The sequence below is a fragment of the Notolepis coatsorum genome (assembly GCF_963971535.1).
Source record: "Notolepis coatsorum genome assembly, chromosome: 17".
NCBI lineage: Eukaryota > Metazoa > Chordata > Actinopteri > Aulopiformes > Paralepididae > Notolepis > Notolepis coatsorum.
The window spans coordinates 86,199,547-86,216,761 of NC_140181.1; the positions used below are offsets into that span (position 1 = coordinate 86,199,547).

The following is a 17,215-nucleotide window of genomic DNA, read 5'->3' on the forward strand; positions in this document are numbered from 1 at the left end:
TGTCCACACGAGCACTGGATTTAATGTAACCATGATTGTATGTGCGCAGTTGCACTGTTCGGGCACACACAACCGGGGTTTTGCTACACTGCAACCGTGGTCTTTGAAAACCGGAGTCCAGGGTGAAGTTCTGCGGTTTTGCGGGTGCATGTGGGCATAGCAACCGAGGTTATTCCCAGTGTTTACAGCAGAGCTGTCGCAATTATTTCCCATGTTCACGGCAGACTGTCGCAAACAATAGCAAGTTAGCAACCGAGCGCGGGGTAGAGAGATTAGAGCAGAGCCAGCTACACCAGTGTTTACAGCAGAGCTGTCCCAAGTAGCGTTATATGAAAATGATTGTAACAAACTTTTGTTCGAAACGTATTGTTGAAGAGTGTGATCGACTGATGTCTGTTGTCGCATTCCTGACCCGACGAGAGTAAAACCTGTAGCTGCGGCTAAACTAAACTCATGTGTTGTCAAGTTATTGTTATAAGGAACCCAGTCCAGACTGCATCCCCTTAACAATTGTTTGTATTGAGCCGTATTGTATTGTACCCATTCTGCAATGTGTTAAATAACGTTTGCATCCATTCATAGCGTTAACGTTACCACATTACGTTAGCATTTAAGCTATATACTATACATAGATAATGCCATTCACATTAGCATGTAGCTAACAACACCGGCGATCTTTTGTGAGACTAAACTATCCGCTCTTGGTGGTAAATTGTGTTGCTGTTGGTTTTGTTTCATCAACAAATGAGAGGCAGAACACACATTGAATGTATCCGTTTGTTTATTGCACTTTTATTGCAGTTTCTTTCTTTGCTGAAAAACATATGCTCCGTTGGCAAAATGATATTTAAAGATGGCGGCTATGTTGTTTCTAAACAGGAAGTGTAGTGAGCGTTCAACCTTTTCTGATTGGTTGAAATGGCCTTCATGTCTGAACAACATCGCCGCCTACTGCTTTGGCATTGTACTACATGTATCGGTTGCTGGTTTTCCAGCCGCCGTGAGTACGCAATTATATGCGGTTGTTCACCTGTGTGGACAGAGGTTTATTTGTTTCAAACTTCGGTTACATTAAATCCAGCGCTCGTGTGGACAGGGCCTTAGGCTAACGCATCCTTTAGACATAGGCTGAGGTTAGACTAGTGTATTCCTGGCGTTTTTTTATACGTTTTTGACGACGTATCATGTCCTATCTACACAGAAACGCGTTTTTTGGCGTTTTTTTGTGGATACGGCTGAAACGCAAAATTGTGTTTGCGTTTGGAGATACGCAAAAAAACGAGTCGACAAACAGCGTGTAGTCAGCACGCTAGCCGTTGTTGCGAAAACGCCCATGCGCAGTAGATACCATCTGCGTGCCCTTCCGGTGACAGCAGAGTGTGTGTGTGTGTGTGTTTGGGACAGAGCTCCGTGTCCCAAATAGCTTCAGCTACCATGTGTTGTCAAGTTATTGTTATAAGGACCCCAGTCCAAGCTACAACAGTCTGCATTCCCTTAACAATTGTTTGTATTGAGCCGTATTGTATTGTACCCATATGCAATATGTTAAATAAAGTTTACATCCATTCATTCTGCTAGCATTACCGATGGCATGAGCAGCTGGCTAACGTGAGCTATCAGGATTCAGACCCTGTTAGCTCAGAGTTCCTCTTTCAACTTAACAAGCATTAAACAAAATGGCCCAGTCATCTATTCACCTTTGTTTAATACACACAGCGTTGTCTCTAATGTTATCTAACTACTGATAGCTCGCGATATCATCAGTTTTGATGCTGGCTAAGTAGCGTGAGCTAACGTTAGCTTCTAGCCACAATGCTATATGTTATAATGGCATACTCCATTGACGTTAGTGTTGTATACTCATCTGGTTATTTAGTATAACATATAATAATGAGGAGACACGAGACACGGGTAAATTCCAGTTGACAGCTCTTTAGTGGAATACTCAACACAGGTGATTACAATCACGGCAGTACTTATTAGCAGGGGGCGTGACGTTATCTAATAAGGGGCAAACTTAGAATGTCAATACACAACATATCCCTCCCCCTTAACTTTGAAGGTTCCCCTAAAAAGTAAGTACTTAAACATTAACAAAAAAACACTAAGTGTCACTGTGGTTTGGTATCCTTCATTCTATAATTAACTTAAACTTTCATTGACTAGTAACCTTTGCCTGAACTAGGGAAAGAGGGTAGACTACCTCAATTCCCAGACTGAACCCTGGGGATTATTCTGCCCCAATTGTAAGGGTTAGTCTATCAGGAGGGCGTCTGACTCTACTGGGGTAACGACCTGTAGGCAAGTCAGTTTCATTGTCTTTTGGGGAGGACTGTAGGAGTCCGGGTCTGGGAGAAGTGATGGCTGGGATAGGCCTAGGTGTGCCTGGGACAGGGGCCACTCTTGCAGGTTGCGTCTGGGGCTCTTCTGGTGATGAATGCTGCTCCTGGTAGGTCTCCTGCTCTGGAACAAAGGATGGCGGCTGAGGTGAGTCATCATGGAAACCAGCCGTGTGGAGCAGTTGATCGATGTGTCTTCTCCAGATGAGATTATCCCTGGTTTCTACTGTATATGACACAGGACCCGTTTTTGCAACAACTGTTGCAGGCATCCATTTGACCCCTTTTGTATAGTTCCGGGCGAGAACCCGGTCTCCAGCTGTGAAGCTCCGAAACTTTGCTTTCGCTCGCCTCTCCACTTGAGCTCTCTGTTGCATATGCACAATCTCCCTCGTCTTTTGGGGTCTCAGGAGGTCAAGTCGAGTGCGGAGTTGTCTCTTGAGCATAGCCGAGGCAGGCGAGACCTTTGTCGTAGCATGAGGTGTGTTTCGGTATGACAGCAGGAAAGCACTGAGGCGCCTGTTGATGGACTGTGTACCTTGAGAGGACTTAAGAGCTTGCTTCATGGTCTGTACGAACCTTTCAGCGAGCCCATTGGTAGCAGGGTGATAGGGTGCAGACTTGATGTGCTGAATACCATTCTCCTCCATGAATGTCTTGAACTCTTCAGACACTAGTTGTGGGCCATTATCACTAACCAGCTGTTGTGGTAGACCAAAGCGGCTGAAGATAGACCTTAGCTCTTCGATGGTCCTCATAGAGGAGGTGCCCCGTCATGACGACAACCTCAGGCCATTTGCTATGAGCGTCGACTACGATTAAGAACATGTGGTTCTCCAATGGTCCAGCAAAGTCTATGTGGACTCTTTGCCATGGTTCTTCAGGCCAGTCCCACGGATGTAATGGAGCCAGCTGTGGGAGGTTTCTCACTCTCTGGCAGGCAGAACATGACTTTGCTTTCTCCTCTATAGCTGCATCCAGGCCTGGCCACCAGAAATAGCTGCGTGCAATTTCCTTCATACGCACGACCCCACAGTGTCCAGAGTGGAGCTCGTCAAGCACTTTCCCTCTCAGTGGTGGGGGAATAATGACACGATAGCCCCACAATAGGCATCCAGACTGGACCGACAACTCGTTTCGTCTCACCAGGTAAGGCTTCAAGCTTGGTGTCATCTCCCCTCCCCGTCCACGAGTGACGATGTCCATAACCTCAGACATGACCGGGTCCGTGTGTGTGTGTTTCTTCACATGAGTTGAGGTCACTGGAGCAGCGGTCACTTCCTTGAAGTAGAAGATCTCCGCTTGTGGTGTCCGATTATGTGTGACAGGCAACGGGAGCCTCGAGAGCCCGTCAGCATTCCCGTGCTGATCCGACTTCCTATACCTAATGTCATACCGGTGGGCAGACAGCAACAAAGCCCATCGCTGCATACGACTGGCCGCAAGCGATGGAATGCCTGTATGAGGACCGAAGATAGAGGTGAGAGGTCGATGGTCTGTCAGTAGCGTGAATTTCCTGCCGTAGAGATATTGATGAAATTTTTTTATTCCAAACACTATAGACAGTGCTTCACGCTCAATCTGCGCATAATTGCTTTCCGCTTTGCTCAGCGTCCGTGATGCAAAGGCGATAGGTCTCTCTTCCCCTGATGGCATGATGTGCGATACTACTGCACCCACACCATAAGGTGAGGCGTCACACGCCAGCTGAAGTGACAAGGCGGGGTCAAAGTGGGTGAGGGCTTCAGACTGAGAGAGGGCTGTCTTTGCTCCTTTGAAAGCTGCCTCACATTTGTCTGTCCAATTCCATGTTTGGGCTTTGTGTAGCAGCTCATGGAGCGGTTTCAGCCTATTGGCAAGGTCAGGCACAAACTTCGCATAGTATGTCAGCAGGCCAAGGAATGATCTCAACTGACTCACATTCGTCGGAGATGGAGCCTCCACAATAGCCTTCACCTTTGACGGTGCTTTGTGGAGTCCAGTGCTGTCAATCACGTGCCCCAGGTACTCGACAGAAGGTTGGAAAAACTCGCATTTGTCTTCCCGGACTCTAAGACCATATTCCTCCAGTCTTTGCAGTGTGGCCCCCAGGTTCCTTAAGTGCGACTGCTCATCCGGTCCTGTGATAAGCAGGTCATCCAGGTAACACTGGACCCCTCGTAGCCCACTTAGGATCTGGTCCATTGCTCTTTGGAAAAGTGCTGGAGCAGAAGTAATCCCAAAAGGAAGCCTCTGGTACCTGAATAGCCCCTTGTGTGTCACTATGGTCAACAGTTCCTGTGACTCTGGATCTACATGCATCTGGAGATATGCCTGACACAAGTCTATCTTACTAAACTTCTGTCCCCCAGCTAAACCAGAAAAGAGTTCATCAATGAGGGGTAGTGGATACTGTTCTGCAATCAAGACAGGGTTCACAGTGACTTTAAAATCACCACAGAGTCTTAGACCCCCATCCTTCTTCATGACTGGAACAATCGGCGTGGCCCATTCACTGGTGCTCACTGGCGCCAATACCCCACTCTCCACCAATCTGTCTAGTTCTGCATCTACCCTGGGTTTGATGGCATACGGAACAGGTCTAGCCTTTAAACACCTCGGTGTGCTTCCTGGTTTGACTGTCAGCTTAACAGTAATGTCCTTCATGCTACCAAGGTCTCCACCAAAAACTTTGGAGTGCTTCTTCAAAATCTCCTGTAGGGGGCCTGTGTCTCCATCCTTAACCATGAACACTTCTTGCCAGTTCAGTCTGAGTTTCTCAAGCCATCGCCGTCCTAGCAGAGCTGGACGGTTTCCACGAATGATGTACAGTGGAAGAGTCTTCTTCCGCTTGTTGTGTTCCACTGTCACATTCACAACTCCTAACACTGGAACAGCCTCTCCAGTGTAGGTCCTTAACTTCAATTTGCTCACTCGAAGAGTCAGGTGCTGCAGCTTCTCTCTGAAAACAGCCTCCGATACCATGGACACACGTGTGCCGGTGTCCACTTGCATCCGCACTGCTTTATTGTCCAACAGTGGTGTGACCCAGTATCCATCATCACTGTCCAGCACAGATAACACATGTACAGTATCATCATCATCATCATCAGACTCACAGTCACTCTGCTCGTCCTGTTCGTGCTCCATCTTATTCACACGTTTCTTCTTGTTTCTGTAGAAACCACCTTTCTTCATCTCAGTGTGCTGTTTGTATGTCTGGGTCTTCCTATTACCACAAGCACGTTCGATATGGCCTTTTAAACCACAGTTTCTGCAGTCTACGTCTTTACACCAACACTCTGATGGCTGATGCCCCATTCTCCCACAGCGGTAGCATGGCTTGCCAGCTGTTGTCTTCTTGTCCTCAAAAGACAACTTGTGCACTTGGGCTGATAGACTTAGCTGCTGTGCTTCTCGGGCAGCCATTTCCATTGACGTACTTATCTCTATGGCCTTTTCCAGTCTCAGGTTAGCTTCACTCAGTAGTCGTTTCTGAATAGACTCACTGCGTAGACCACACACCAGTCTGTCACGTATGGTGTCATTGAGTGAAATACCAAATTCACAATATTCAGACAGGCGTTTAAGTACAGCTACAAACTGTGAAACAGATTCACCCTCTTCTTGGTTTTTGTTGTATACTCATCTGGTTATTTAGTATAACATATAATAATGAGGAGACACGAGACACGGGTAAATTCCAGTTGACAGCTCTTTAGTGGAATACTCAACACAGGTGATTACAATCACGGCAGTACTTATTAGCAGGGGGCGTGACGTTATCTAATAAGGGGCAAACTTAGAATGTCAATACACAACAGTTAGCATGCAGCTAACAATGCTACAATGATACCGATCGTTTTTTAGCCTAAACTATCCGCTCTTGGTGGTCACTTGTGTTGATGTTAGTTTTGTTTCATCAACAAATGACAGGCAGAACACACAGTGAATGTATCCGTTTTGTTTATTGCACTTTTATTAGGCTTTGCTGAAAAAAGAATTGCTGCATTAAGCAAGATGGTGGCGCGGCATAGGCGCCTGCCTTGTTGACATTTTCTTTGCTGGAGCTTCCAGGAAGTGTATTGGCACATTCGTTCTGATTGGTTGAAATTGCCTTCATGTTTGCCACCTACTGCCACCTACTGCTTTGGCAGTGTACTTCATCAGTGTGCTCTGGTGACAAAAACGAAAAAAAAAACAAAAGTGTGACTCGAGGCGCATGACGTCGCGGCGATACGCGGCGATGCGTATAAGAAAACAATACGAAGATGATACGAAAGGTGTAACCTCAGCATTAGTCTCCGTGAGTGCTTTGTCGTGGGAAAAGAGCTTTGTCATCTACACAAACAAACAAACACACTCTCATACACACACCTACCCCCCCCCCCCCCCCCCAGACAGACACACACAGTGACTGTGGGGATAGGTTAACCTTTAGCTGCTGATGCTGAGGATGAGATCATGTGGGTTTAATGCCTCCACCTCCTCCTATTACTTCTAATGGAATTGCAGCTCATTCTTACTCCCATGATGCAGCAGAGGAGCCCGTCATCGAGACGGGATGAAGACGGCAGTCAGCGAGGCCGGTAGCCTATAGACACATTCAGACGGAGACCTTGTTCGTCATCTGATCTGGGATCAGATAAATAGCCCCCGTCCATTCTCTACCTCTCAATCTCTGTCTTTCATGCAGTCACACAAAGCAGTGCGTCCATCCCTCAGAATACTGAGCTGCAGTCCCCCTGCCACGAGCGCACGCACACACACACCTACACACACACACACACACACACACACGACCTCCTGCCCTATAACTCACAAGTCATTATGCACAGGGCAGGCTCGTCTGTGCTGCCCACATAGTTGAGGCAGCCGGTCGTAGGGTCAACGCTCAGCTCTGACCTCATTACGCAGGTTCTGTGTGGGTGTCTGTGTGTGTGCGTGTGCGCGTGTGTGTGTGTGTAGAGTGTGCATATGTGACTGCCTGCCTGTCCTTTCCCAACCCACTGCAAACCCTGAACCATCATGACCAATTAAGAGGCCTCCTTCATCAATCACGCAGAGCCCATGGAGTGAGCTGCATTCACCAGCAGCATCGCCAGCCTCTGAGGACCATCTCCATCAGTCTCTGAGCAACATCTCCATCAGCCTCTGAGCAACATCTCCATCAGCCTCTGAGCAACATCTCCATCAGCCTCTGAGCAACATCTCCATCAGCCTCTGAGCAACATCTCCATCAGCCTCTGAGCAACATCTCCATCAGCCTCTGAGCAACATCTCCATCAGCCTCTGAGCAACATCTCCATCAGCCTCTGAGCAACATCTCCATCAGCCTCTGAGGACCATCTGCACTCCATCAGCCTCTGAGGACCATCTGCACTCCATCAGCCTCTGAGGACCATCTCCATCAGCCTCTGAGGACCATCTGCACTCCATCAGCCTCTGAGGAACATCTCCATCAGCCTCTGAGGACCATCTCCATCAGCCTCTGAGGACCATCTCCACAGAGTAGAGCTCTCATACACCACTATGTATCCTGCTGTGTGTGCACTTCACTTTGTACCCTGAACCCATTCCCAAACCTGACCGTTCAAACTGCTTCCCAGGTCATCTCCAGGTCTACACATCCAATTTCAAACCCAATGACTAGGGGGGGGGGGCAGTCCAAACAAATCATTACACAGACATGGGGCAGGCTGCCAGCACTACAGTGGCTCTCTGGGGTTGACCAGACAACCAGGCGGCCTGAGCCTCAGTGTCTGGCAGAGTTAGACAACAGTATAGAGGAGTGAGAGGAGGGAGCGCAGGCTTTCCAATCAATACAGGCTCATTATCTGCTGCCTTGCTTCTCTCTGGGGTATGAGTCCCGCCGCCCGCCCGCCCGCCCGCCCATCACTCGATGACCAGAGAGCAACACCACAATTCAATTGACCTGTCTCAAAACCCTGCCCTCTTTTCTTGATCCTCCAATCACAACTGTCGCTTACCTCGGACAAACCAAGTTTGTCCGAGGTAAGCGACAGCTGTGATTGGAGGATCAAGAAAAGGGGCAGGGTTTGAGACAGGTCCATTCAATTAGGGACGACTGAGATCTGCCAGAAGAGGCTTGATCAAAGCACGCTGCCGGACTCATTAGCACGGTGGTTTCAATAGGGCTACTTTTACATCCCATAGGGGGATGTGGTACTTTGTTTCATTCATGGTAGTTTTGCCCTGCAATGGAGCAGGACTAACATGGTGGTAGTAGTCCCTGTCAACTTAACGTAATCACTTCAGCCATGGTAGGCTGCATGTACTGCATAACCCATAACTTGTAGTGTGTAGACAGACACGATACACATTCACACACTTACACAACCTGATGGAACGTTGGAGGGTCATGTAGGGTTCAGTGCAACCCCTCCTTGCAGGTAAAACTTGTCATATAAGTGTGCATGTGTACGTGTACGTGTGTGTGTGCGTAGGTGTGTGTGTGTGTGTGTGTGTGTGTGTGTGTGTGTGTGTGTGTGTGTGTGTGTGTGTGTGTGAGAGAGTATGTAGGATTTCTGCCGGTAGACAGGAAGTTTCAGGTCACCCAGAAATAGTGCCCAAGGAAAAGAAAGCTGTCTCCGTGGGTCTCTCTCGGCCTCGGGGGAGTCTTCAGGCGCCTGCTGACGGGTTTACACTCCTCTGTACAAAGGCTGGCACTCCTTCTCCCTAATGAGGCAGAGAAGGTCCAAGGACTGGGGAGGGTAGAACAGGTGTGTTCCCCAAGGTTGCTCCATAAAGGTGTGCATTTGTGTGTGTGTGTGTGTGTGTGTGTGTGTGTGTGTGTGTGTGTGTCCGTTAGAAAAAATTGTTGCCGGCCTCAGTGTCCGGTAGATTTCAATCTACCGGTCAAATGAGAGAAATTCCGGTCAGAGTTTATTGAGCTTAAAAACAATTGATAGGCAAAAGAATGACAACAAAACAAAAGAATGACATCATCAAGGCATGTAGATTTATAATATTTTTACTTAAAACTAGGCTACTTTTGCGTATAGTCATTATATTCCAAATAAAATAAGTCCCGAGACTCCGTGCTGCTGCCGACTTTAAATCAAATAGGTGTCTGTGGGCAGTCGCCCGACATTAATAAACAGCAGTCTGTTATAATCACATTTTTATGAGCTAACGAATTCCGTTATATTGGACATTTGTATTAATTATATCAAGCGAAGAACTGAGAAATTTGGCAGAGAGAGACGGCAACATTATTGTGGGTTTGCGTGACGACTCTCTCTCTCTCCCAACGACTTATTTGCGAGAGTATGTCGATGCAGAGCAGCAGATTCAGCTGTTTTCTGGCTCTATCTGGGGACCGCTCAGCAGCGCCCCCCACCCAACAGCTGAATTGCCAATGGCTGAATTGGAGTACTGCACTGTGCCACTGCAGCTCCGGCTCTGCAGCTGCACATGCACTCGCAAACCCAGCACTAAGCTCTCGCTGACAACGTTGTTGTCATTATTAGAAGCAACGATGAAACAAATGTAATGATTGTTTCGTTCATCGCATAGGCTATTTAATTTTAGCCTATTTTAATACAATTCAAATAATCTAATTGTGCTTAGAGGGAATTATTTTCACCGTACATTAAGACCGGAGAGATTAAATATGTCGGACTTCAACAGATTTTGCCGGTCAAATACCGGTAATTACCGGCTAACGGAAACGCTGTGTGTGTGTGTGTGCGTGTCCCCATCCATATAGGTATGTGTGTATGCTTACAGGGGTGTTTTGTGTGTCTAATAAGATAACATGCCTAATTCAAGATTTTTTAATAAACAATTAGGTTGTGGAACTTGTGATAGAGGTCGACGAGGTCACAGACAAGCTCTCTATCTCTAAGTATCCAGGGTCCCTTTACTCTTAACACATTGGCTGCCAGACCCGAGATTTCTCGGGTTAACTCGCCAGCGGTTGAGTGCCAGACCCGAGATTTCTTGGGTTTTGGTTGTTTTTTCTTTTATTCTATTTTTTTAATTCATTACAGGTTCACGGACCTCGTGTTACCATAGGAAATCATTCTGATATCCCAAAAGTGCAATACCGGCCGCATCCTGCTAGGTGGCAGTATCACCCACCCTTTGAAACCTTATTTCACACTGTGTGTTACATTGTATATGGTCCGGGCGGAGAATTTAGACCAAGCCAAGTGAATCACTTCATCCGACCACTTCGAAACGCATTCAGCACACTTGAGGCATATCTTGTGCCACTTCATGTCAGGGACCGGACCAATACTGGATCAATACTGGAAATCGCGATCAGACAATTGAAATATTCTTTTTGGGATACCTCCTAGTAAAGGTAAGGACTATATGACATCAATCCTACTTTGATCAATGATTTCACATCGATCGCAACGATCATATGTAACGTACTCCAAAACGTATATATGCCATTGCTGACGATCAAAGCATCAAAAAACAAGCAACGCGAATGCTTTTAGCTAAATTCACATATTGCTCCATTACACAGTTACCAGGAATTAGCCAGGATCACTCTGAAACTATACAATATTCACCACGATATAACACGCGAACGTATACATGAAAAGATTTATTATTTTTCACATGTTGAACGATGGATAGTTAATGTCAAATGAGCCATAGTATTGTCTCCATAGCTATAATATAGAATATAGATATAGCCCTGCAAACACTGTGACGCACAGTGAAAATCCCTATCCTTTACAGCGGTGGCACACTGAGTACAAAGATGGCTAGACCGGCTGGCGCCCAAAGTGTTAAAGGGCCACTTCACTGGGGCGACAGTGGATCAGGAGGTCGAGCGGTCGTCTGGTGATCGGAAGGTTCCCGGTTCGATTCCCGCTCCTCCATGGGCAGTGCCGAAGTGTCCTTGAACAAGACACTTAACCCCTAACTGCTCCCAATGAGCAGGTTGGCAGGCACCTTGCATGGTTGCCTCCGCCATCGGTGTGTGAATGTGTGAATGAAAGGGTAAATGTGAGAAACAAATTGTAAAGCACTTTGGATAAAAGCGCTATATAAATGCACCATTTAAAATGTTTTACCATTTTTGCTTATTTTCAAACTTAATCCTATTGTTCTGTCATGAAGACAAATTTTAATGATCAGCCGCAAAACTTACCAACATGTTCTGTGACTACAGAACAGACTACAGAACACTAACAGACTACAGAACAGAACACTAACAGACTACAGAACAGACTACAGAACACTAACAGACTACAGAACAGACTACAGAACACTAACAGATTACAGAACAGAACAGAGAACAGACTACAGAACCGACTACAGAACACTAACAGACTACAGAACAGAACACTAACAGACTACAGAACAGACTACAGAACACTAACAGATTACAGAACAGAACAGAGAACAGACTACAGAACAGACTACAGAACACTAACCGACTACAGAACAGACTACAGAACACTAACAGACTACAGAACAGACTACAGAACACTAACAGACTACAGAACAGACTACAGAACACTAACAGATTACAGAACAGACAACATACAGAACACTAACAGACTACAGAACAGACTACAGAACACTAACAGATTACAGAACAGAACAGAGAACAGACTACAGAACAGACTCCAGAACAGACTCAGCCGGATGACGTCGCCCCTCACTAGAGGTCTGCTCTCCTCCGGGCGACGTCATCCAGGGGAGTTCCTCGGGGGGAGCTGCTGCATGCGGCCACGAGCTCTGGAGTAACAGAGCATCACATGTCCTCCTCACTACAGAGCATCACATGTCCTCCTCACTACAGAGCATCACCACATGTCCTCCTCACTACAGAGCATCACCACATGTCCTCCTCACTACAGAGCATCACCACATGTCCTCCTCACTACAGAGCATCACCACATGTCCTCCTCACTACAGAGCATCACCACGTGTCCTCCTCACTACAGAGCATCACCACGTGTCCTCCTCACTACAGAGCATCACCACATGTCCTCCTCACTACAGAGCATCACCACATGTCCTCCTCACTACAGAGCCTCACCACATGTCCTCCTCACTACAGAGCCTCACCACATGTCCTCCTCACTACAGAGCCTCACCACGTGTCCTCCTCACTACAGAGCATCACCACATGTCCTCCTCACTACAGAGCATCACCATGTGTCCTCCTCACTACAGAGCATCACCACATGTCCTCCTCACTACAGAGCATCACCACATGTCCTCCTCACTACAGAGCATCACCACATGTCCTCCTCACTACAGAGCATCACCATGTGTCCTCCTCACTACAGAGCGTCACCACATGTCCTCCTCACTACAGAGCGAAGGCATTCGGGTTACACACATTGGTGAAATGCCTCTTTAACTGGCGGGTGAATTCCCAGGGCTGGACCCTGAGAGCGGAACAGGTGTTCCACACACACCGACCCTCTGTTAAGTTCAGAGGTGAGCTAGGGGAGGGGAGGGGGGAGGTCCGCAGGCAGGCATGGGTGTGGAAGAAGGTCATGGTGAGGAAATGATCAGAGGACAACTGTTCCACTAGTAGTTAGTCTGATTCTACAGCCTGTGCACGTAGAGGAGGGTATTCAAATCAAATATCTGGCTCGCTGCTTTGGAGACAGGCCAACATAGGACCCCTCCTGTGCATACTTCTAAACTGTGCCGTCATCCATCGCTGTAAAAACATTGTTTGGAGCGCATTCAGCTCAATCATCTGGGAACTGCAAACACTGAGGGCAACACAGATCACATTTTGACGCAGATTGCAGGGTGTGAGCTCCACTTAGACTCGGTACACGATGGCAGGAAATCAGCGTTTGTGCTGCCGAATCACAGGAGGAGGTCAGAGGAGGACAGGGGGGCCCTTCTGAGGTGTCTCCAGCAACACCTCCTAAATGCTGAGCGCGGGGGGTGTCTTTAAGTAGAGCTGGGTGGCTTATTTGGGCTTAGCTGAACTTGGGTTGTATCGTTAACTTTTGGGCAGATAGTCGAAGCCCCGACCCCCCAGGGGTGCTCTCTGTGTCGCGTGTTGACGGGGGACATTCAATTCTCCCGTTTTCTTTGTGCTCACATTCCCTCGTGCACAACAGAAGATATCAGAGCTCTCCCGTTTCCACTCTTCACGAGGGAGACGTTATATTTGATTGCTCCCAGTGCTGTTGACGAGGTTGTGTATACTGTCAGGCTGTTTTACAGCATGAACAGGCTCAGTTTTTAATACGACCATAAATAACATTGTCACACACCCTGTCAAGTAAACTCCACTCTAGGGGGTGGTGGGTGGGAGAGACGAGGCCGGCTGGTGGACAGAGTGGAGCCTACAGGGGGAGGCGGAGGCTCAGACTGTACGGTTGGCTGCCATCGGTAAAATGTCACGGCTCACACTTCATTGATCGCCAACGGAAGACAATCTATCTCCACCGGGGGCGAGAAGTATCCACGGCGCTCTGCGGATCACCGAGTCCCACCGTCGTGCACTGGGTAGGAAGTGAGATGCATCGGAGATTCTGAGATACGACTTATCAGATCTTATAGACTTTGTGTGATAGGCTTCTTGGCCATTAGGCTATGTAGACAACAAGATCGTTTGAAGCACAAGCCCTGACACTCTTGACAATGGGGGGTGGGGTGGGGGGGGGGTGTTATCTGTGTTCAAATAGGTGATGACTCACACAGCAGGGCTTGTTTGAAGTGACTCCCACTCCCTCCCATACATGGGTTGAATAGTAGTCTGTGCTAGGCCATCATCTCAACCATGAAGATGGTTAACATTAACACACAACACAGATATAGGCTGGTAATAACCTAGTGTATTACAGTGTATTCCTTCCAAATGAGGCATTGTAATCAGACTATAGCTTCCACAATACTGCCCATCACTCGACTATAATTGAGACGGGCTGTCATGGGGGGGGGGGGCTTACCAGTACATCACCACCAGTCACCACCACCACCACTACTGTCACGACCTATGTTGTGTCTCACAAAACGGGATAGTCCTGCCTTCTTAAATCAGGCAGAAATACACAGGCAATCCTACTACTACACGTGGATGTTTGCACATGGTGGACAATCGATGCGCATGTTTTCTATGTAAACATGCGTGTTTAATTTACAACTAACAACACAACACTAACATGTGGACCATGATGACAGAGAAAAGTAGACGGGTTGATAGGGGAAAAACAAAACAAAATAAACTTCGTTTTGCCTCTAAAACAGACCAACAGTTTATTAAAGTATACGAAACACTTACCAGTTGTAAAGTGCAGATAAAGATGAGCGTGCATCGTCCGCTACAGCAGCCCATTGTGTGATCAGTGGCGGAATACGAGTCACAGAAGGGGGAGAAAGGACTTTGAGAGACGGGGTCGACTCTTGGCTCTCTCGCCCGCGGAGCTGCGCTCGTTGTGAGGAGGAGGAGCGGTGTTTATTACACTGTTATAGGTCCAACATCAAGAGTGTTCCGAGCGCCGAGGTCCCATCCTCTGTCGGTCCTGCTGCTGCTTCTGATCGTCTCGTCGTTTACGGAACAGGACCGGTTCGGTTGTTGTTGTCCCTGCCTGCCTCCTCCTGCCTGGTCTCACTTGAGGTGACTGACTGGATGGCTGGCTGGGTAGATCGGCTGCAAGCCGGTGCGTGTTGTGTGTGTGTGTGTGTGTGTGTGTGCTTGGGGGGGGGGGGGGGGGGGGGCACGTCAAAGGAGGGGGGAGTCAGATCAGATAAGGGGGGGGTTGAGGGCGTCAACTGGTTTGGGAGGCTTTTGTGAATTATGGTGGTGTTACTATTACTAATGCCTGACAGAAGTGCATGGAGTGTGTTGTTGCCGCAGATTATTATAAAACGTGATTTAACTGAAAGTTATTTCAATGTGACAGAATGTATTTATATTGAACCAATTAGTCTAGAGACTATATATTTACAATTAGTTGATTAATTGTGTCACAAGCTATCCATGCACAGGCTGTAAACAGCATCCATTTGATAAGGATTTTTTATCAATCTTTCAACAAAGACCAGAAGTCATTACAAGTCGAAGTCATCGTGACACGAGTGGCTTCTAGGGACCACGAGTTACACCGCCTGCTAATTAATCTGATGGTGGAATCCAACCGCCACCTTGTGGCTACTTTATGAAACACATGAACAGAAATCGAAAAGGGTCTTGCAGGCCTATTATCTTATCAAGAACAACTCCTGATGTTACAGTGTAACAGTTACACCTCAATATTAACACAACTATTGGGTCGATCAGGTTAAATATGTTAGTGTATCATTGCTTTGAGATGGAAAGATGAAGGAAATATGAAATTACATACCTAGGTTCCATCCTAGAGGCAAATCTTTCCTGTGACAAAATGGCATCCAATGTAATAAAACCAACAAACTAGATTCTTGTACCGGATATCCTCTCTGGTAAACAAGAATACCCTGAAGACTCTGGCAGGAGCACTCATTCAAGGGTACTACGACTATGCTTCCACCTCATGGTACCAAAGCACCTCAAAGGCGCTAAAAACAAGATTACAAACATCTCAAAACAAACTGGTCAGACTACTACTTGACCTTACTCCTAGAACCCACCTCACCCCTGCCCACTTTGACTACCTAGGATGGCTTAGAGTAGACGACAGAGTACAGAAACTTGCAATGGGCCTGGTCTACAAGATACACTACACGACCAAGGTACCCATGTACATGTCAAAATACTTCCCAAAGGTCAGTGAATACCACGACCACAACACCAGAGGGAGCTCAACAAATCATGTTAAACCCAGATTCGGCTCAAACAAGGGACTAAACACGTTTCGCAATTATGCCACATCAATGTGGAACGCCCTACCCACAGCTGTAAAGGAATATGAATCCCTACCCACATTCAAAACCGATCTTAAAGAGCACCTACGGGAGGCTGCAATTCGAAACTGGCCATCGTAAATGTCCACCCCCCCCCCCCCCCAACCTCCTCCTAGACAGTCTCCTCCCCACCGTATGTATATTATTCTCTCCCCACCATATGTATATTTCTCTCCCACCCACCCACCCCCTCCTAATGTACAGTCTCCTCCCCATCATATGTATATATTCTCTGTTAGGATCTATGGGTAACAGTACTGTATATTTGCATATCGTATATGTCACAAATGTAACAGTACTATATACCTGTATGTTATGTATGTCCCTATGCCATAAATGTCATGATGTCATGTATGTTGTGTATGTCATAAATGTCACTATGAATTGAAAATGGGGGACCCTGATGTAAACAAGACAAACGTCTTTCTCTGGTCTGCATCCCCTTAACAATTGTGTGTATTGAGCCGTACTGTATTGTACCCATTCTGCAATCTGTTAAATAAAGTTTTCATTCATTCATTCATTCATTCATTCATTCATTCATTCATTCATTCATTCATTCATTCATTCATTCAGATATTAGCCTACTGTATGATGACAATAGACATAAGCTAACATTAGTTTTCCATATCCCTCCCACCCCCATAAAGAACTAGTCAAGATGAGAAGCATGTTCAGCCACAGACTCTCACCTCAATTAGGGTACCTTATGTATACTGCACCTGTGTGTGTGTATATACTGTATAATTTACTTACTCATATAGTATATATTTAGATTCTAGTGTTTATTGTAACCATATTTATTGTAATGTATAATATAACTGATAGGGTGTACAGAGACCCTCATCTGCACCTTTGATCACACTGCCTACTTGCTCAGATGCATATATTCAGAGTTAATTATATTGTTTACACTGCCTATTATTACCTTCTACTGTAGTATAATTATATTGCCTGTCCATACCTGTACCTCCCCTCCCTCCCCCCTCCCCAATGCTGCTATGATGCCTGAATTTCCCCAAGGGGATCAATACAGGAATATCTTA

General features: G+C 46.8%; 1 protein-coding gene across 1 annotated transcript in view; it reads right to left on the reverse strand.

Moving 5' to 3' along the window:
- Positions 1-14,894, reverse strand: part of LOC311244122 (sodium/potassium-transporting ATPase subunit beta-1-interacting protein 3-like) — a gene marked incomplete at its 3' end in the record, with an annotated part of 55,039 nt that extends 40,145 nt beyond the window's left edge. The window contains exon 1 of the mRNA XM_084333532.1: positions 14,569-14,894. Coding sequence (XP_084189658.1) covers positions 14,569-14,622 — 54 coding nt within the window. The 5' untranslated portion in view covers positions 14,623-14,894. The remainder of the gene's footprint in view (positions 1-14,568) is intronic.
- Positions 14,895-17,215: the final 2,321 nt, after the last annotated feature.